The sequence below is a fragment of the Watersipora subatra genome, chromosome 6 (genome assembly GCF_963576615.1).
Source record: "Watersipora subatra chromosome 6, tzWatSuba1.1, whole genome shotgun sequence".
Lineage (NCBI taxonomy): Eukaryota > Metazoa > Bryozoa > Gymnolaemata > Cheilostomatida > Watersiporidae > Watersipora > Watersipora subatra.
Genome location: NC_088713.1, coordinates 1,759,169 through 1,782,019, shown reverse-complemented (window position 1 = coordinate 1,782,019; position 22,851 = coordinate 1,759,169). Strand labels below are relative to the sequence as shown.

The window sequence follows — 22,851 nt, the reverse complement described above, 5'->3', positions numbered from 1 at the left end:
GGATTGTACACTGCCTACACTACAAGGAGACATAAGAAAAACGATTATTGCATTTTTAACTGTAATATTTTTCACTATTTTTATACATATTTCATTTTGTAGTGGTTTTTTATATTTAGGCCTAATGTATTAAATATTTACCGTTCTCAAGATGGTCAACCTGTGCAACGATTTATTCCAAATGTTGGTTTTCAACTTGGATTTTTTGTAATTTTTGTTTGTTATGGTGCACATGACTGGGAGTGCTATTATTAAATTTATGAACAATTCAGTGCTCGTTCTGAAGATGTTTCAATATTAACAAAATAGCAAATTGTCGCTGCTGTACGTTGGTGAACATCGATAAGAAATAATTACCCGCCATAAAATTGCATTCTGGTAAAATCCAACCAATCGAAATGCATCTCGCTAGCGATAAAGTTGTGCAGAGAAAGTCTAGCGTTATCGCTCTGGATGAGCACGCTGGGTGAATTCTAGCGCAGATTAGCGCCACGCAGCGCGATATCGCTCTAAATATCGCCTAGTGTGTTTATACCTTAAAGCATATAACCAGAGGCTGACAGCTGATAGCAGTTAACTAAATGCTGACAGCTGTAAGCAGGTGAGCGAGTGCTGACAGCCACAAGCAGGTAACCGCAGGACATCATAACATGTACCAACAGTTCAGTAAAAATATGTTAACATGAATCTGATCTCATACTTGTTGATGCTTGCCCCTTCCTTGAGTCTGGCACCAGATGTATTGGCTGAACTTTGTCTCTCAGACCCGGCCAGGTCAACTAGGCTGATCTTACTGACCACGGAGTGCTCATGCAAGTTCTCCTCCACTTCGACCCGCTACAACATTACAAGCCATTGACTCAGCTGCTTAATAAATATTGTAGGAAGTTTGACGCAAAAATTCTACAGCAGTAACTTTTATTTTTCCATTTACAAGTACAGTCAATATATATATATATATATATATATATATATATATATTATATATACAGTCAAACATGAATAGCTCGAACTTCACGGGACCGAGCGAAAGTGTTCGAATTATCAGAGCGTTCAAGTTATCAGAGCACTGTCACAAGTCCAAGTATTTACTTATTTATTAGTAGATACATGTACATATACAAACTATAATATAAATCAAAAGCACAAATGGCTTGTTTTAAATTAAATGCTTCTAATGTAAAGTTTAAAACGTTCTTATCAAAAAGTATAGATTTTTCTATCACTTGAGATTGGTTTGTTGTTTAAGGTGATGTTATTGCCAGGACGTTTTTAGATTGACATTGGCAAAATTTGATCGTTGTTGAAATGCTCAAAAGAAAAGACATCTTTTTCTTTTGAGCGTTTTACCCACGATCAATTTTGCCGATTTTTCTTGAAGTTTATGCAAAGATTACCTCACTTTACCTCGCTTCCGAAGGGCGATTGCTAAGCGGATGTTTGGTATAAATCAAATTTCACCAAACCTTTAGAAAAGTCGTTGACAAAAATATTTTGCCGATGGTGGTAATAACGATGCTTATGAATTACGAAAAGTTGAGGTTTACCTCTATGGCTTGGAATAAAGGGATTTTCTAAAACGATAACAACCGTTTCGGTAGCCATTGGGCAAAAAACAGTTCGAGTTAACAGTGTTGAGTTCGAGTTATCTATAGCAATTTATCATTACGTGGGAACGGACCAAAGAAACCGTTCTAGTTAACCATGTGTTCGAGCTATCCGTGGGCGAGTTATCCATGTTTGACTGAAAACTAAACTAAATTTAAATTCTTGCTCGGTCTGCTGTTTTTGCTCTCATGCTCTGCTGACTGTACATTCTACTATATATATGCCTATATAAGGGTACAGTCCAATCTCAGATGTTGAACCTCTCATAACTCAAACAAATCGAGGTTCAAACAAATAAGTTAAAATTCTGCCTCGGATACAGAGCAAATACTCAGAGCGTAAACACTCTTGAGATGAGCTCAAACACTCCTGGAATGAGCTCAAACACTCCTGGGATGAGCTCAAACACTCCTGAGATGAGCTCAAACACTCCTGGGATGAGCTCAAACACTCCTAGGATGAGCTCAAACACTCCTGAGATGAGCTCAAACACTCCTGAGATGAGCTCAAACACTCCTGGGATGAGCTCAAACGCTCCTGAGATGAGCTCAAACACTCCTGGGATGAGCTCAAACACTCCTGGGATGACTCCTGGGATGAGCTCAAACAGTCCTGGGATGAGCTCAAACACCCCTGGGATGAGCTCAAACACTCCTGAGATGAGCTCAAACACTCCTGGGATGAGCTCAAACACTCCTGAGATGAGCTCAACCGCTCCTGAGATGAGCTCAAACAATCCTGAGATGAGCTCAAGCACTCCTGAGATGAGCTCAAACACTCCTGAGATGAGCTCAAACACTTTTGAGATGAGCTCAAACACTCTTGAGATGAGCTCAAACACTCCTGAGATGAGCTCAAACACTCTTGAGATGAGCTCAAACACTCCTGAGATGAGCTCAAACACTCCTGAGATGAGCTCAAACACTCCTGAGATGATTCAAGGAAATCAGATGTAACTGTAACCAACTGAGATTCCCTCGTCATCATTAGTATTTGACCGTTATATGATGACATGCTCAGTTAGGTACACAATTGTGTATTATTATATTTTCATCTTTTATTATAATAAAATACAATATTTCTCTACATCTAACTTTTCTTATAAAAATCTGAGTAAACAAGACCGGGACACAACTAGTTAGAGATACAGCAACACATTCAACAGCCTAACCCTTTCTATTTATATATTACCAGATGTCTTAACATACAGTTTATGATATACAGCGGACCCTCGCCATACGACATTAATTCATTCCGTGGTTGGCATTATAGGGCAAACATTTCGAATAAAGGGGTATAGAGACTCATAGTAATTATCTAAGGCAAACATATCCTGGTAGAACACATCGGAATTTTATATAGACACTCCATATATTAAAAATTAGTAACCAAATAGTATGTTAGTCTTAGTAACTATATTTATCTACAATAACTTTAGTGTATTTAGTGGTTTTGATCTGCTTGTGATTATTTTTATGATTTTGACTTCTTTTTTAAACGTCGTTATCAATCTTCGGACACATGGCTAATGAATTAAAGTTATATATGATGCATAAGTATATAGTTACCTAAATACTTATAAGTAATTGAAGTTTACAGTAAATATTATAATAAACGCTAAAATGCACAAAAATCTTTTCGTTTCGCAGACTTTTCACTAATTTTCGTTTCACTCATGCAATATCAAGCATTTACGAAACACCAAGGATGCCGAATTGAGAATTGAGAGAGGGAGAGAGAGCATTGTATCTCTTTTAGGCATTGTGGGAGGGATTTCGGTAAATAGCATATCGGCGTCTTCATTATTCTGATGTATTCACTACACTGACCGCAAATTTTAATTTCGAGAGACATTCTGCTGATGTTGTATAGGGATAAAACTGCCACAACAAGGGGACGAAAAAACATCGCGTTTCACATTTGTAAGACGAAAAAACTGTAAAAAAAGGGATGTCGTGACCAAAAAGGGTGTAAATTACATAACAATGTTTAAAAATCCAGTTTCTAAATGTAAAATGGATAAAATTGTTTATATTATTCCTAACAGAACAAAATTCTCTAAACGTTTGAACAAATACCTACCTTATTGAGCAGCCTTATGAAACTGGAATTTAGGCAAAAATCAAGGGCAGATGTACGTATCAAAAACATGAAAACGATGCAATGCTTTTATGTTTCTAGAAGCATAACAATGGAAAGAGTTTGCTTGTTTTATATTATTTATATATATTATATTTCTTTTGTATATTATTTAAACTTATTCGATAAAAGCTAAATAAAAAGCAACTAAAGCAATAAAAATCAACTAGGAGTAAATTAGCTTTCTAAATATTAATACGTGACATTACTAGTAACAATAGCAGCAATTACTAAAGCTAAAATCGTTAGCAATGAGCATTCACAAAAATGAGGTTAGATAACAGAGCACCCGCAGTTCAAATAATATTTCAGGGCTATACTAAAACCTGCTATAAAATGGTGCAGTGGTCATACAATGTTCATCAAAAACAGCTATCAGCATGCTGAGTTGGCAGTTAGCCATGTAGCCAGAGTTATAATATGTATCGGCAGATCAGCAAAGGAAATACCTTTCTCCATTATGATAGCTATGACCATAATAATTTATGCCTATCATTACTGCAAAGTTTATATTTTATGTTCGTAAATGTTGTCAGAAAACAAATGTGTAAACTTTGCCACTCTCCCACTCGCAAGACATAAAGCAGCCAGGTGACCTTGACCTTAGCTCTTAATGAACAATGACCTAGTGAGTACCTTGTGCTGAGTGAGGTGGAGGGTGAAAACAGAATGAGAACGAGAGCTTTTGTCATTCATGCCCGTGCTCGCAGTCGCTCTCTGCTGGTTACCCAGGGTCAGCAGCTTCTGCAAACAGCCAATTACCTTTCCTATTCTGACAGCTATTCAATAAACGTCAGTATCAACAAACTAGGATACAAAAATCGCTACAAAAAATAGCAATTCAGTAAAAACTTGAAATTTTATATAACAGTGACTACCATTATTAATAATCACTATTAATAAGAATATAATAATTCTAGTTCATAATAATAAATTATTATTATAAACTAGAATTATAATAATTATTATAATTCATGTTTATAATAATTATTATAATTCTAGTTTATAATAATTATTATAAACTAGAATTATAATAATTATTATAATTCATGTTTGTAATAATTATTATAAAAATGAATTATAATAATTATTATAATATTATATATATTATAATAATATAATATATTATTATATATTATAATATATTATTATATATGAATTATAATAATTGTTATAATTTATGTTTATAATAATATAATAATTCATGTTTAGTTGAAATAAATAATCATATTTAATTCAACTAAACAGAGAGAGGACAACCCACCTGCCTGCTAACTGATTAGAAATAAAAACATCCCAAGCATCACCAACTTGTCACTAGTCTGATAGGTTAGGTTGACTTTTAGCGGGAGCCTAACCATGATTTTAGAATTATGGGTTCATGGTGATGGCGAATCACGGGTTCAACCAACCACTACGGCCATTATTATAAATATTCTTTACAGCGTGTCAACTAGAACCCTTTTTGTTGTGCCTGTAAGTGTTACCTCATCTAGATCACCAACAAGAAATTAAACCGTCTGTGACATCAGAAGCCTAGTGTTTGACAGCTGCTGAAGGCAAAAGGTTGTCAACTAACTCGATCTTCAGGAAAATATTGTCGGAATTGTGTCTATAGGCTTTAGGGTAAGCCTATAATAGGCTTGAGCAATCTGATAGCGACTACACTTTTTTTGCTTTTAAAATTAAATCAATAGTGACCTTAATATTAATTATTGATGGCAATAGTAAGTAGAATTAATAATAATACTAATAAGAAAGATGATAACTTATGACTGGTTGGTTTACTACAGACCTTTAATCACAGTTGATGGCATTTTGATCATAATCGTGCTATTGCCATGGCACCGGGGTCTACTGTATTTTATAACAAAGATGAATTATTTTATGATCGGGTATAGATAATTCTTAGATCTTTAATCGTTATGTCGTTCATGCGTAGAACTGCAAAACAAAATTTTGACAAGTTACTAGTCAAGTATGTTGTCTCTGTGGTGCAATCGGTTAGTGCGTTCGGCTGTTAACCGAAAGGTTGGTGGTTCAAGCCCACCCAGGGACGATAATTTTTCTCTTTCCGATTATTGAATGTATAGTTGACACTATTAAAAATATAATGTAAGCCTTCCTGTACGTAAATTTCAGTTAACGCAAAAAATCTTTGTTTCTCTTATCTAAGAGATTCCATATAATGTAAAACATTGAGATAGTGCAAGTTCTCAAATTTGATTTGAATAAAAGGAGTACCGTAGTTGTTCTCTCGCCACACTTGGGAGAGAAAACGTAGCCCTTCTTGACAAACTGTTGATTTGGCGGAGTTGTACCCCCGTTGAGCGGGGCGAGCAGAACAACAGCTGGTCACAAGACGCACTGCACTTGATGCATCAGCTGCACTGAAAGGGAGTTGTTCTCTTCCGTCTATGCGGCTTGGCTGCGATGTTATGTCGGTCACTCCATTGGTAATCAACGGTTTTCAAGCAAAAAATTATTTAAAAAGAAATAACATAAAATGTTTAACCAGAGACCAGTCTTTGTTGTAAACTTTAGTAGAACTTAAGAACTTAGGCAACAACAGCAACTAAACATGTTGTTATTTGTGCGCTCAGTCAGTTATATTTCTATTTTTGTATCAGTCAGTTTTATTTGTTCTTATTGATTTTATTTTTAATTTATTTTATTCTTAAGTTCTACTAAAGTTTACCGCAGAGACTGGTCTTTGGTTAAACGTTCTTATCTTATTTTTTTCTACATAAATTTTTGCGCAAAAACCGTTATGATTACCAATGAGCCGACCGACATAACCTCGCAGGCAAGCCGCATAGACGGAAGAGAACAACTCCCTTTCAGTGCAGCTGATGCATCAGGTGCAGTGCATCTTGTGACAAGCTGTTGTTTTGCTCGCCGCGCTCGCCGGGGGACAACTCTACAAAAACAACAGTTTGTCAACACAGGCTAGAGAAAACGGTATCTCTATTTCTCTATTATATATACGTATATTAGTACCATGGTAGTCTAGTTCACCATGAAAATGAGTAACTGCACCCTTACTCTGAAATACTCAAAGGTGGTCGATTGGTGTAGGTGTTAAGAGAGTCAGTCTACCAAGGTGAATTTCACGAGTTGGAGTCTCGTTAATCTAGCAATCTGGTATACAAACCTCTAAAACTGGCTATGAACAAACGGACAGACAGACAGACACCACTTTTACTATAGTAAATAAATATTTCCTTTGCTTCATTTTAGACATACGTAAAAAAAGTTTTACTTATTTTTGCAGCCTAGACATTGTTGTCTGGAGAAAAAGGGAAAAATTTTCATTCTATATTTACATTGAAAGTGTGTCCTTCCCTAACATAAAATTACTGTAATCTGAATTTACTGGATTCTAAATCAAGCGTAAGTGATAAGAAAAAGGGAAAAGTTGTCGATACAATCCAAACCTCTAACACTGGCTATGAACAAACGGACAGACAGACACCCCTTTTACTACAGTAAATAAATTTTTCTTTTACTTTATTTTAGACACACGTGAAAAAGTTTTACTTATTTTTGCAGCATAGACCTAGTTGTCTAGAGAGAAAGGGAAGTTTTTCACTCTATATTGACGTTGAAGGTGTGTCCTCCCCCTAACATAAAATTACTGTAATCTGAATTTACTGGATTCTAAATCAAGCGCAAGTGATAAGAAAAAGGGAAAAGTTGTCGATACAAACCAACAATATCACATTTAATATGCACTCATTAAATAAGGACATCAAGTTTTTTCTTATTTGAAAGGCCAAAGGGGTGGGTTTGAGAAGAACTTGAAACGGATTAGGCTATTTACTGTACTTTTCAGACTATTAGCCGCTACTTTTTTTTTATGATTTGAGCCATGCGGCTTATATAAGGGTGCGGCTATTCTGTAGCTTTTTCTTTGACCGCTAGGGCGCATTAATCATAATCTACGGTTAGATGAAAGAAAATACGAAACAATGCCTAACGATACTGTTCCGTTAGGCACCAGGTTAAAAAGTGTCAGTTAATACAAAACAGTGCAGTTAGACACTGTTCCGTTTTAAACAGCAAAGTTGCTGCCGTGTTAAAAAACACCGTCCTGAGTTCTGCGGCCTTTACAAAGGTACGGCCTATGCATTGTTTTATTATTAGTTTTTGGAAAATAAAGCAGATGCGGCTTATATAGGGGTGCGGTTTATAGTCCGAAAAGTACGGTACGACCGTACTTTTCGGACTATAAACGTTTGGAAAGATCTTAAAACGGATTAGGCTATTTACAGGTATTTCACTGTTCATATAGCATGAAATCCCTACAAATCCCTAACATAAATATTCTTAGAATGGGCTATTTACGTCTTATAGCCATCTGCTATATTTAAGTTGACTGACACATAGTCTACAAGTGAGCATAGCCTGGGTACTCACAACAATATCATGAAATGAGGCAACAGGGAACGTTGACAGCCCTTCCACATATGGCCCTTGCTCAGGGTGCTCTCTGACTCTCATCTACAACAGCAGCAAATAAACAGACAGTGTATTGACTGAATAAACATGTGGAGGTTGACAATTATAGTGTAATTATGTCTTTAATTAATTATATAATATATAATAATATATAATACATAATATAATTATAATTAATTAAAGACAGTGTAATTAGGTTCATGAGAAGAATTGAGAGTAGAGACGGATTAATGATATCAGAAACAGAGATGAGACAACTCACACTAACAAACAATATTCATCTCCACTCTACTTACACTCGCTTTGTCCGTCTGCTGGTTGCCTTTGCTAACGGCGAGGAGGTCATGAATTTTTTCGTTGTAGATCTCAAAAAAGGACGTTTCCACAGTAATTGCAGTCTGAAAAAAATGAGACAATGTGTGGAAGATTAGGGCTATATTCTTACTCCAAAAAGTTAACTGACAGCAATTTATATTGTACTAACAACAGAAGATAAAATTAGAGGGGTTTCAATAATATTTTGGTGTAATTTCGACCAAATATCAAGTTTTATCAACATTTTCAAGTAGTAAAAATAGACAAAAAAGACTCGTAATCTTTGCAAAATATTGACTGAAAATGACTGTGACACTGTATGATTATATGATTATGTCAAAATCATGTGTTTTTTTAACTAGATTATCTAAAAATTGTACGTTAAAAATCTTTATTCGTGAAAGCGGAGCCTTGAAAGGTTTTAAACAGATAACTTCAAAGAATAGCTAATTTTCGGAAGGAATTTTTAAATTCCCTATTTGAGTAAAGGGAGATTTTCTTGCTGCCAAAAAGATTTCTTGCTGCCACATCTCACAAGATATACCAGCAAGCCAATTGGTGTAATTCCCCAACTGACGCTCCAAAGTAAATGCGGAACGCGCAAATACTGGCCCAGACTTTTTGGTACGTATGGAATCTACTCCGACTTTGCATTATAACTGTATTTTATATTGAGTAATGATAACAATGTAGTTTGGCGACTTAATAAGAAACAATGTTTAAGAATGGGGGGCCAACAGAAGTGCTTTTGTCTTGCATTCACGCATTGGGTGCTCATCAACATGGACATTGTAATTTGGCAGAGCATAATACCACCTTATGTCACAGCTTGGATCCTGCATCACGAGTGTTTTGTCTCTAAAACTGGGGTTTTTGTTATTCATACATTAATATCATCGCTGAAAAATAAAATTTCATGATTATTTTCTTATAAAAAGATGTAATTTAAAATGCTGTCAGTTAAACCGTAACTGCCATGAACAGCTTTCATTGTTTGTTTATAGGTAAATCAGACACGCTGATTCCGATTTTGCACTCAAAATAAAAATTGGTTCACTAACTTTCAAAGTCATTTTTGTTTTTCAAGGCATATTTACAGCGATTCAATATCAGTGTCGCAATCGATACAACCAGCCCCGCCCATAAATGTGACGTAACTTAGCTTTTAGTCTGATCTAGAATTATACAGATGGGTGTCTTAAAACACAGTATTCTCAAAATTGAGCCTTTAAAGTAATCTCAGTCTTTTCTGAAAGGACATAAGCTATTTAACATTGCTTGTAGCTGGTTACAGGATGTTTAATAAGCTGAACACCGCTTTTATCACAAGCCAGCGTCATTATCGCGCTTTTTGGAGCTCAATTTTCTTGGTGTTCAGCCTATTAAACATCCTGTAACAAGCTAAGAGCAATGTTAAATAGCCTATCTACCTTTTAGAAAAGACTGATATTATTTTGAAGACTGAATTTAGAGAATAATGAGTTTTAAGACACCCATCCCTATCATTCTAGATCGGACTAAACATTCTCAACTTCCCTAAAAAGCTAGGTTACGTCACATATTTATGGGCGGAGCTGTTGTGTCGATTGCGACACTGATATTGAATCACTGTAAAAAAGCCTTCAAAACAAAAATGACTTGAAAGTTAGTGGACCAATCTTTATTCTGAGAACAAAATCGGAATCAGCGTGTCTGATTTACCTGAAAACAAACAATGAAAGCTGTTAGTGGCAGTATGGTTTAACATTTAAATTAGCAGATGCTTACAAAGAAGCCTGCTTGATGCTCAAATCAAGGTTGCCTTATTGGAACACTCAGTGTAAAGAAGCTAAGATAAAATTTGACCTTGATCACAAGATCTGAGTTTCAGATCTAGGCTTTAAAGTCGTGCCATAAATAAATATATAGATGAGTCAAAGTAAGCCCACTCTCACCACATCTCCGCTGTCAATCGTTCGAGATTTCATCTGATCAAAGAGTTCTTCGGAGAACCGTGGTATTATTCCGTCTTCATCACCGTGTCCCATAATACTAGAAAGGCGAGAACAAACCAGTGAGCTACACATATCAACTAATTGCAGGTTGACAGCGGGAAGCTACGGAATACATTTGATTTTTGGCAGAAGCTCAGTGGAGAATGTAGGGGACAACAAATGTAGAAGGAAATGAATTACACTGTGGCTGATACAGACTAAACCTGCCTTTGGTAAGAGTATTTTTGGTACAAATCCTTCGCGGAGAATGAAAAGTTTAAAGTGGCATAGCATTACTGATTCTTCTGTATCAAAGCAATGGTTTCACATGATACATACATTGGTGGTGCTACATAATACGTATATACATTTCAAGCAAATGCTAACTCACCCACATTTGCCTCTATCGACAACAAATCTGATAATTAATTTATCATTTTTATTTCGGAAAACAACATGTAAAAAACTGGCCATCTTCTACTATATGCCAGCTTCAGACACTTGGAAAAACTGGCCGCTTTCTACTTAGAAAAGTTAGCGCAATTATTTTTGAAATATTAGTTCAGACAAGCACTCACTACGGCAAAATACAAACTACAATGAGACCCAGGGATATGGCATTCTTAGACTACGGGGGTCCTAGAATACAGTTTTTTCAGATTACAAATACAGTGCACCCTCGGAATATGATTACCTTGTTATACGATTCTTTTCGCCCGACGGAATGGAAAAGGATGAGTTTTCACTTTGCCATTTGAATCTTATTTCACCAGACGAAGTCAACAAAATTTTTGCCTGAGTTCAAACTTGGCAGTTGGTGTGCTTAGTACGTAAGTCGAAATAACAAAGACGCTGAAATGCTGTTTGCCGAAACCATGTTTACAATGCCTGAAAAAACATGAGTGAGGCACTTCCCCTTTCTCTCAGTGAGGCACTTTTGTGTGAAAAGTGGTAAGTTTTTTCTTTCAAAACCAGTAGCAAAGTTGGAGTTGCAATGCCTTAACACAGAAGGTCAGTGGTCAGACAACGTCTCTTAAGTAGCGAACAAAAATCTACTTAATTATGTGAAGACCTCAACGGAAGAACGATCAATGTCACATTTTTTCAAAATTCAAAATTTATGTTTTCTTAATAGTTCTTAGATTTATCTTCTCTTGAATAGTTCTGCCCACAAAGTTTAGTCTCTGTGACAAATTTTCAGCAAAAATGATCAAGGTCCAGAGATATTCCTGCTTAAAATAAACTAGCTCTTTGCAAAAACAATAAATGTCCAATGGCTACTTAGCAACAACAATCATTTTCCAGTAATGTGATTACTTTTAGCCAATAGTAACGCATACATGTTTGGGAATTCCCAACTTATAACGATCGTTTTTTCTTTCGGACGTTCGAACTATTTAGTGTTATTATGGCTTTCTTAAGTACCTCTCAAGTTAGAAAACAGAGAATTACTTACGCTGAATATGTTAGCTTTCTCTATAAAATTACCCTAAAATAATGAAGCATTTTCAAATTTTTGTTTGACAACTTCCAACCTGAAAACGAACAATTTTGTGTAAGTTTTTGTAAGTGCCGCCCGTATTAGAAAACAGATAATTACGTATGTTGATGACATTATTGTTAATTCAGATTTTCGTGATTACACAGACAATGCAAGTAGCAGCACTGACTGCAATGGTGGTGAAATTAATAGTTGTGTAGGAATAAAGAACATTGTTGAGTATCGCTTTAGCTTCGTAGCGATTGTAGCTTCACATATCTTTAACAATGCACAAAGTGTAGGTACATGGATTTTTTTATAGCACTAATTGTTAACAAGTGTAGAAAAATAAAATATATAATAAAAATGTTGTAGATAGAGGTTCAAGTTGAAAAAATTTGTATACATATCATGAAGCAAAATCCACAACTATTGGCAAAATGGCTGGCAGTAGGACGATAACTAAATTTGTACATGGATGGCAGTGAAAATGTTAATAACTTGATACAATTGACAGAGGCAGTGAAGGGAAATATCCGAATAGTACCAAGAAGCAAGAAAAAGTGTGTGCAAAAACGTGTAGTGCAATGCAAAACAAAATATTGCAGTTTTTCTAGGACACAGTAAAAAAGTTGTTGTTGTAGAATTGTGACCTGTTCATCTTTGTTTGGTTGAAATTTGGATAGTTAAAACCCCTTATTTTACTGCAATATAGCATTTAAAATAGGAATATTATAATATTGTAGCATTATCACCTAATAAAACATTATGCGTAGAAAGTTGTCAATGATTTGCAAAGTAAATTGATCAATGTCGGTGTAGTGGTGTTAACTTAGGCCATGTTGTGCCACCCCAAATTATGTCTACCGCTTCTTTATTGATCACATTCCAGGTAACATCCTTATTAACCAATAGCTAAAAAGTTTCTATGATATAAGTTGTAATACTTTCTAAAAAAAGTTTGTAAACTTTAAAATGGCTACATCTCAATTTTGAGCAATTGTGACATTGATCGTTCTTCCGTTGAGGTCTTCATGTATTAAACAGAACATTTCCAACAACAGCATTGCTCGGGCTTTCTTGGCGAAATAAGTTGAAAAGGTTTTAACGAGGTCGGCTAAAAGTTATAGTGAAAACGAAGTCGGAAACTGATAGTTGATGAAATTTTAGTAATAAAAGTTGAAGTTCAGTAGAATAGTTAAAATACATACTAAAATTTAGCTTCAAGTGTGTGCTTAGTAAGCTAAATTCATTTAAGTTAAATTCAAAGATGATGTTATACAGACGTCTGTTTCCAAGGTGAGACCTCCCTACCATACGTACTGAACATTGCAACATTACCTTTTAACGCGCATTATAACCAATAAATATACTAAATACACCAATGTTACAGTAGCCAACTATAGCTACTAAGGATAACATACTATCGTGTTACTAATTTTAATATGTACAGTATGCATATAAAAGTCTGATGATTTTTTCACTGGGAATGCTTGAATTAGATATTTACTATGGTTTCTATACTTTTCCATATGATTTTTTCGCTTTACGATGGCAACTCTGGAAAATATTTAAATAGTATTCCGAGGGTGCACTGTGTTTGTATTAGTTTTTCGGCACGCTTTGCCTTAGACAGCCACAATTTTGCTAAATTTGGCGACTGAAATACAGGCACTCTAAAAGAAGTTATGCCACAACTTCTAGTGTCAGATTCGCAACTACCAAAGAGACATCTACGCATTGTAACTAACTGATTGCGGCTAAACAAAAAAACTCAAATGCGTTAGCCATTATCTCACTATGGAATATGTTACCGAAAATGGCTGAATTACGACTCAGTGATGGTCCGAGGTAAATTCGTCAAAATATATTTTCAACTTTGAACTTGCTAAACTAGTAGAAATATCTGCTAAAGTTTTGTTTTCTCATTTAATTAACATTTTATGATGCATTACCAATCATATAAAACATTCTTAAAATTACGTGTTTACTTTCACTTTAAATAATATTTTGTTTTTATTCGATTACTCATTGTGTCATTTTTCTGATGTTCATCAAGCTACCATTTTTGCTAATCTTTACTTTACTATAATAAGAGCTGTGACTATCCATCCATCTGAGGCCATGTTACAAGTTGGAGAAAAAGATGGGCATCATGCAAGATTCAAACTTATGACATTTGGCACATGACAGTATTTCAGAATAACTGTACATATACTATTCTCTGTGCCTTATTGGCACACCTGATGATGTCTCACTGGCCCCTAGACTACCAGAGCACATGTACTAGTCATTCTAATAACTGCCCAGTGAATAAAGCAAGAGTTTCCCTATTATCGCAGTAAACCTCAACATTTAAATTTTAAACAATTATTAACATACGATGCGCGAAGTTTCTCGAAGCGGTTTTGCGAATGAAAGCTTAGAGTATGATAAAGACTTCAACGTACAACAATAGAGAAATAATAAAAATATAAATGCTAATTTAATTCGAACTTGATCTAGTTTAAGTTAAAGCTATGTTTTTTACATCAACACTTTCATCTCCAAAGTTACGTAATGCTGAGAGAAGACTTCCTTCTTTCGAGTAAAAGTAACAATAAAAACTACTTTTTTATTTCATTAATTCATTTTTCATACCGGTGCACCAAGGTGTAGTTACATGAAAATATATACTCATCTTCAGTTCTGAATGTCATAGACTTTTTGTATTATACTATGTTATAGACTTTTTTGCCGAGATTAAACAATTATCTAAATCTCATTGAAATAATAATAATAGCGTGTGGTTTAGACATACAAAGGAGACCTTTGACTGAATCCCCTTCCCAAGTTTATGTTAGAGTAAATTACGGCTCATATGCCTGCCTCCAAAGTAACATAAGATCCATTCAGATATCAGTACATTAAAATAACGATGAAACTACTGTTTATAGAATATTACTTGTTGAACACAGTTATACTCGTAATGTATATGTACAATTTACTTCATACTGAATTAAACAAGTTACGGCCTGTCCTTATAGAAATATTTGCTCCAAAGTTAAAATATACAAAGAAGACCTTGAACTGAATCAACTGTGCCAATAAATAGAAAAAGCATATTATTATATTATATTAAGTTATTATATATTGTTTTAAAAGCTTGTTAAAATTATTACTATATTAAATTATTTGAAAAGCTTTACAATTAATTTAATAACTTGAGCAGTATGCTTGTTTATCACATGAATAGCTATGATGTTGCCATGGAAACTACATGGCATAAAATATGCTGACAGCAAGCTGTTAGTTTTTAGATTTGTGGTTGACAAGCAAATATGGACAAGTTGGCAGTTGTGGAAAGGGGTCAGTTAGCTGTTCCGTAATAGTCATGATAATAACATTACAAGTTGACTGCTCAGGAGGATCAATAGTCCATCCTTTAAGTTTCCAAACCTTCCTATGAACTAAAAGCGCACAAAACCACAATCTCACCTGTAACTTTTACCAGAACCAGTCTGTCCATAAGCAAACAGACAAGTATTGTAGCCTTGGAACGCCCGAGTGAGGAGAGGTCTAGCAAGGCACTCGTACACTTTTGCTTGGCTAGAGAAACCTGGTCTAGTTTCATCAAACGAATCAAAGGAGTAGTCATATTGAAAGGTGTGCACCGGAGAGCTCTCTGGAAGAATATTAGAAATAGTGCCATAGAAAGGACAACTACTAAAGAAAGACAACACCTAAATGACATGCATTTAAATGACGGATTCTTTACAACACAAACCAGCCTACTCGAGACAGCAATACGATCACAAACTGACTTCAATCTATAACATGATACTCTGGCTATGATTACTAGTATGTAATGTATATCAACTAAGCTATAACATGACACTATCTTTGATTACTAGTATGTATATCATTGCAGTTATAACATGATACTCTACCTGATTACTGGCACATACATAGTATATCACGATATCTACAGTAAAATCAAAATGTAAATATGCACCATTAGCCTGCACCAGCGTTTCACAGCCTTGCATAGACACAACTCGACGATTCCCAGACGCACGTTCCTCCCTCGGCGCAAAGGGGCGAACCCTGACAGCAACAGTCACTGCACAGCTGTCTAGTCCTGTAACCACAGACATCAGAATTTGCCCTTCATTTTGATTTCATAACAATATCACATCTATGAGTTTAAGTAAAACTGAGCATTGAATGTCAGGACAACCATTCTTTAGGTTTTGGTAAAACCAGCATTTACATTTTGGAAAAACCGAGCTTCACATTTAGTAGACATACCATTAGAGGAGTCATCGGATATATTCCCGAGTTCATTAGCTGAGAACCTGCTCCTCTTTGTTTCTGAAACATATCGTGACATCATTCTGATACATATCGTGATGCTTAAAATAGGAGTCGTCTTCTCATAGTAAAACAATATTAACTCACAGTAAAAAAATAATATTAATGCATGACTCGCTTTACCATGCATTGCATTACGAATGACTATTGCTAACCAATGAATATATAATTGACTGAAGTATATTTAAAAACGAGATTGTAGCTGCACTTTCTATATATTACTTTCCGTATGACTTTCATGACTTGATTGTCTATATAGTTGTACGTGTTGTGTTGTAAATGGTAGCAGTATGGCCTACAATCCCCTACATCAACTACATTTAGGACATGCAATCGTTTAGAAACGCTTTCTAAATGAGAGATTCCCATAAACTTGCAGTTGTTGATTTCAGAGAAAGAAACAAGATGACTCCCTACTTGTAGCATTGCTTCCATAGAAACTGATCATTAAAACACAAACTAGAACTTTCAACCTTCATAGCTCTTTAAAACTCTAGAGAAATAACAACTATACACATAGATTTTCTTTACATCGTACAATTGATGCTTATTACGTATCTTATCGTACAATTGATGCTTATTACGTTACTACTGTACATGAATTAAAAAAATATAATTCATAATACATCATTTTTCTCGGCTAATAAGGAATAACACCCTCTTCAAAAAATGAGAATCTAGCAAAATAGATAACTAATACACGCTTATGTAATAAAGTCATTTTTCTATTATTCATAAGCATTTTTTTTTCTCAGGTGCATTAAAAATGTTTAAGAGATTGGGAATATTTAAGAAGCATGAAGAAGGCTGTCACAAGCGCTTTGTACTTTTAAACTTTATAAAGTGTAATAAGCAAACAGCAAGCATGACTACTGCTTGAGGAGGGATCTCACAGGGCCAGAGTATGAGAGAGATTCATATATTCTATGTAGTTTAGTTTCATAAGTCCTTTTAATTTTCGTCCAAGGAAAATCTGAATGCAAAGTAACAAAGTATTACTTAAAATCATTTTAATGGGCATACTATGTGAAGTGTGCCAGCGAGAGAAGACAACTCTCAAATCAGAGGTAACTATAAACTACAATGAATGTTTACATTATTAGGACTTATCAACTGTCCAAAGTTACTACAAACGATATAAGCAGGCAACTTACATAGTTGAATCAGACCAAACACTGCTGATTACAGCCCCTGGTTACAGTGGGTGTAATCAGCAGTAAACTACACTGTAAGTGTGTTTAGTAATTGTAGTTGAGTTTCTCAGGGTAGAAACATTAGATTTCCACCTGCATAGACGCAGATACTGCTAGCAAAATCATGTTTGAACAAGCCTAAGTTATATAGCTACACACATCTTCGTGTCTATTGAAATGTTTCTATTTTTACTCAATGTAGGGTTTCTGCAATATTTTAGTTTCATTATAATTAGTAAGATGGCTCGCCAAGTGTATACATTTGCAAAATTTCCTGAAAAGTGTTTCAAACTATACTGATTTTGACACATAGTAGATTGAAATGATGAATAACTGCTGGGAACTGCCCAAACACCTTCAGACAAAGCTATGCATAGGAAGTGTTAGCATATGTTCACAATGTCAATAGGCCGTTCAATCAATCCTCTACCTAAACAAACAGCCTTTACATAAACAAACATGGGCTTTGGATAACAACACTCATTCATTAGCCATAGAACCTCATACAAATACTGAAAGCTGTGAGACGCAGGACGGAAACTGCATAGAAATCCAAACAGACACAAGTTAAATAAAAAAATATGTCATTTATACAAGATATGAGCCACTAAAAATTTACAAATGACAGTTTAGTTTCATAGGGCTGCTGGGGGACAAATCAAGATTAACAGTGCAGCTTCCCCATTACAGGTTAGACAGTCTTACTTGAAGGTTGACTTGCAACAAAATTCACATTACAGTAATTTGATATCAAAAGGATCACCATGTCTTACTCTGCTGTGTTGTAGGTGCAAGATATGTAGAAACGTGATTACAAGCTCTTAAAAGCTAAAAACGAGCAGTTAATCGCCGCCATCACGAAAACGCCATAGATTAGAATCCCTTTCCAAAACGGCTCAAATGGGATGTAGTTGTACAAGATGGTTTCTGTTTACACTTTCATGCAACCTCATTCGCCGAAATATTTTCACAAATATACTTCACGCATTCAATAAAACCATGTCTATTGTCCTTACGAGTCTATTTCATCATCATTGTAATGCTGTCACTTTGAGCACTGCTATCTCAAAACCTACCGTGAAAATTCGTTTTATTCATAAGATCGAAGAAACATGCTAGAAGTTATTGTGTGATAAGTATTTCAATAAACATTCTCATATTGCTAATTAACGAGGATGTGTTGAGAAGATGAGGATTTCTATGGCAGCATTCAAAGTTCAAAGGTCATAGCAGCGCATTCAGAGCTGTTCAAACCAAAATAAGAATAACTGGAGAGCGAAAAATGTTTAAAATGGAATAGCCGTCGCGTCATTTTCTTGCGTCATCCTCAAGTGTCGTTTTCCTTTTTAGCAAGCTTAAAACTTTCGGTAAAAATTTTAGGAGCTTAAAATTTAAGTTTGGCGAGTACCAAAACTAGCTTGGGTTGCAGATTTTTGACATTTGCAGACGATATAAACTTGCGGATTACCCTCTTCATAAAAACATAGGGATGAACAGATAGCTGAGAACTGTTAACATTCAAGACTTGGCGCCATTCATATCAATAAATCTCACTGACATTGTCTGTCTGTTAGTCCACCTAAACGCATTTCCGCATTTGTGACCACTAAAAATAATTAGACTCGAAACTCCGTCTGGTTTGTGAGAACCAGATTCTTAAACACCCACCTATCGGCAATCTGATTGGGAAAAACAAATCTCAGGCATCGCCGGGCATCATACTAGTGATTGGTAACAATGAACAATTGTAGTGCAAACTTACCTGCTGAAGATGACCTTCCACCAGATAGAATGTCAGATATCCTTCCACTCATCTGGCCAGCCAACTCTAAGCCTTCAAAAGGCAAATATTTTATATAGGTACTCAAAATGTGGTTGTCCGTAGCATATGATGAAATAAAGCACTTGGTAACAGGTGGTAACAGGTGTTTGTCACAAGAAATGAATCACTTACTGATCATACACTTCTATCTGCAAGTCTTAAAAAGACCTCAAATGACTGGCTTGAGCTTTGACCGATTCAGAGGATCTACAATGAATGGAAAGGATATAAACCGCAAAACCCTTATTTGAACGCCGCTTCTATTCGACCGCCACTTTGTTTTTTTTTTTATATTACGAACCGATAATACAAGGAATCAGTAGAAAAGTGTCCACAAAATTGTAATAATAATGATTCTGGTACATCAATAACATTTAATTCTTTTAATGTTGCTGTTCAAAGTCCGTTTTCTAGCTTTAAATCTCTACTCGTTTTTCGTTAAAACTTTGGAAGCAACGCCGTAGAAATAGTTGATAACTGCATCAGGCTAATAGTAGTTCCTTGTTTAACGCAACCTTCATACTTACGGCGTATGTGAAAAACGGTTTAGCAATTGCTAAATTGCGCCTTATTGCACATGCCCAAGCTTACAAATGGCTAGAAGTTTATTTATTTGCACAAAATAAGCAACGCATAAAGGTTTTACCATGCTAAAAGATTGTTTGGACGGTAATATCGACTAGTTCAGGAGAAGAAAAGTTGAGGTCAGAAGACAATGTGGAATGCATGGAACAGCCAGAAAAAGATGAAATGCGTCCAACTGAAAACAACAATCAGAACACAACTGGCCGAGCTAATGATGCTAAATATTTTTGTTTCTGCATGCATTCTAAATATGGTTTGTTCAAGTCACTTGCTCTTGAATATATATTTGTAGCCTTTCATAGATAATAATAACTTATAAATGTGCTAATTTATAGCCCATTACCATTCTATTATTTTATTTGATGACATCATCATCATTATATACACTTGGCTTTTGTTGGACCGAACTCCTCTTATATTACAAATAAAAAGCCAGTTTTGGCTGCAAACTGTAGCAAGCGTATCCATGAGTACAATAAGTTTTTATGCCGCAATATTAAATACAGTTTTAAAATAAAAAATATGCCATCAAATTGAAATGAAATAAAAATTGAAAGCTCCATCCAACAAATTACAAAGCATGCTATAAGATCATCATACTTTAGTTAATTGCAGGCAATAGATATCAACTGGTAAAGCTATTTCTCAGCTTGCCAATGCGTATTTATTTAGACGTTCGACTTAATGGCGCATCGCCTGAAGGAGAGTGCAAAATATAGGTAACATTCACTTCGCCCATAAAAAGAGTTGCATTTATCTTACCAAAATTCTGACAAGTTATTTGAAAAATACAACATCACCCTTTATTTGAATGTCACCTCTAATAAACCACCACTAAAAAGGAAGAGTTGAAAAATAGATCGTCATGGCAATCAAATAGAGGTTTTATGGGTATGTATAATTATGTAAGGACAACAAACAAAATGCAGAATGTGAAAATTTCTGAGCGCATATTGTATAATTTCAAAACTTTCATTATGCTATGCAGTTAAATGAAGGTTCACTAATGCATACAAAAACACCTGTTTTGGCACAGAGTAAAAATTACCTTTTTATTACCCTCATCATGTTTATTATAGGCATATCAATCAAATTAAAATATTTATTAGTCTGAGAATCTAGAGCACACAAGTTTCTTTTTCTAGAGAGCCCTTGCTAACTATAAAAAGAACTGGTAGTACAAAAAGTTCTGCCATTTTTCGATGCGGCAAATATTTGAGGTTAGTAGAAGTAAGATATCATTAGATCAACTTTAAGAAACATATTTTTAATACTTGCTATACGCTTAAAGTTTATACCAGAACAGGTGCTCAATCAGTTGACAGCGGGTATACTTGCAACGGGTAGTACGTTGACCTGACTGTGGATGGATACTTCAACTATGAACTGTAGAATAATGAGTCAACTCCATGTTGAACATACTCTTAAACATACGGTTTCTGAACAATTGATTACATTTCATGGTTGGTGTTTTTTGCAAACATAAAATATGACAGAATATGTAAAAAATACTTGATATTCTTTGCTTGTTAGATATAAGAACCTCTTGGAGGTTTAAAGGTGTACAGCTACTGTGCTAAAACAATACACAAAGCAGATGTCTTCACTGTGAAATGGATTATGGCAAAACAGATTGTCTTGTTTGCCAAAAGATTTAATGACAATTGAATGAGTTTGAAAAGGTTTGGCATTGAGTTTCTTGGAGAACCTGCTCATTCTAGTCACAATGTTCTCCCGTACATCAGAATAATCCTATGACTTCATTTGGATAATCCTTGTTCAATACTTTAAAATGTAAAGACCCGGCAAGGAATAAATATAGTCATCAAATTTATTCATCAATATTTCCAACTGAAGTCAAGTTGTGATTGCGTGTTTACCTAAATTCCATAACATTGTAAGGAGACATCAAATAAAGGTTCTCAATATTTACAGATAGATTTTATTAAAACTCTTGCTAGAGTTACTACACCAAATAAAATATATTACTGTGAGCATGATAAAATTATACAGGGCACAGGACTGAGGCAACAAGCAATAAACAGTGAATTACCTCCAAGGTGTACATTATTTCAATAACCACTACTGAGTATCTACCACTTTAGATTTTTAGTCTCACAGGACAGACAAAGACTGAATTTTAACAAACATTTTGAAGGCAGTAACTAGCATAAGTAAAAAAGAATTTCATTCCTAATTTCCAAAGTAGCTAAATATAAAACCATTAATACATAAAAACAAGCTATGCAAAAAAGCCAAAACATCTCAATTCAATTTTGGTATAATAACAAATCTACAAGTAAGTCTGGGAGATTATAAAAGTCCCGCTTAAAATATCAGATGTAAATACAATTTTGTACTCACTTGTTTAAATTTGTCACACATTGTTTTCAATATCCTAACGACGAAGCTAAATTGCAACCTTACAAAATTTATGTAGCATTATTTTGTAACAGCTCTAAGTTAGTTTTGGAGAATTAATAATTATTAGGCCAAGTGCAAAAGGAATTTTCATGCAATTCATTTGCTATATATATGCAGGGCCATGCAGACAAAGACTCATTGAGGCTGTTTTTATCAGTAATTACTAGAACTAGGATGGAAAAACAATTATTGCATCAAATAAAACTATCTCGAAGCAATGTCTAACACGGTTATAAAGTGAAATATTCAAATTAGCAGTAAATAGCTCATGGTAATGTGTCAGGAATAAGACACGATAAAAATCAACGGCTGTTGTTTGCAAAAAGTATTTACCGCAGCACAATAAGCAATGAAGATCTAATAAAATATTGAAACGTGAATGAATGACAATAAGCTATAAATTCATTTTAAATTGCTACTCTAAAGATTATATATAGATGCAGTAACCAGAACTAAACAATTTTTTAATCCTGAACTGAGCTAGTGGCACCAGTTGAC

The 22,851-nt window shown here is 34.8% G+C and overlaps 1 protein-coding gene across 1 annotated transcript in view; it reads right to left on the bottom strand.

Annotated features, from left to right (window-relative positions):
* The window catches only part of LOC137398851 (kinesin-like protein KIF14), a 43,640-nt gene extending 24,302 nt beyond the window's left edge, over positions 1 to 19,338 (bottom strand). The window contains exons 1-9 of the mRNA XM_068085025.1: positions 19,285 to 19,338; positions 16,267 to 16,329; positions 15,971 to 16,096; positions 15,454 to 15,640; positions 10,458 to 10,554; positions 8,505 to 8,606; positions 8,167 to 8,250; positions 4,384 to 4,491; positions 701 to 837 (exon numbers count right to left, since the gene is read on the bottom strand). Of these exons, the coding sequence (XP_067941126.1) occupies positions 701 to 837; positions 4,384 to 4,491; positions 8,167 to 8,250; positions 8,505 to 8,606; positions 10,458 to 10,554; positions 15,454 to 15,640; positions 15,971 to 16,096; positions 16,267 to 16,329; positions 19,285 to 19,336 (956 nt within the window). The 5' untranslated portion in view covers positions 19,337 to 19,338. The remainder of the gene's footprint in view (positions 1 to 700; positions 838 to 4,383; positions 4,492 to 8,166; positions 8,251 to 8,504; positions 8,607 to 10,457; positions 10,555 to 15,453; positions 15,641 to 15,970; positions 16,097 to 16,266; positions 16,330 to 19,284) is intronic.
* Positions 19,339 to 22,851: the final 3,513 nt, after the last annotated feature.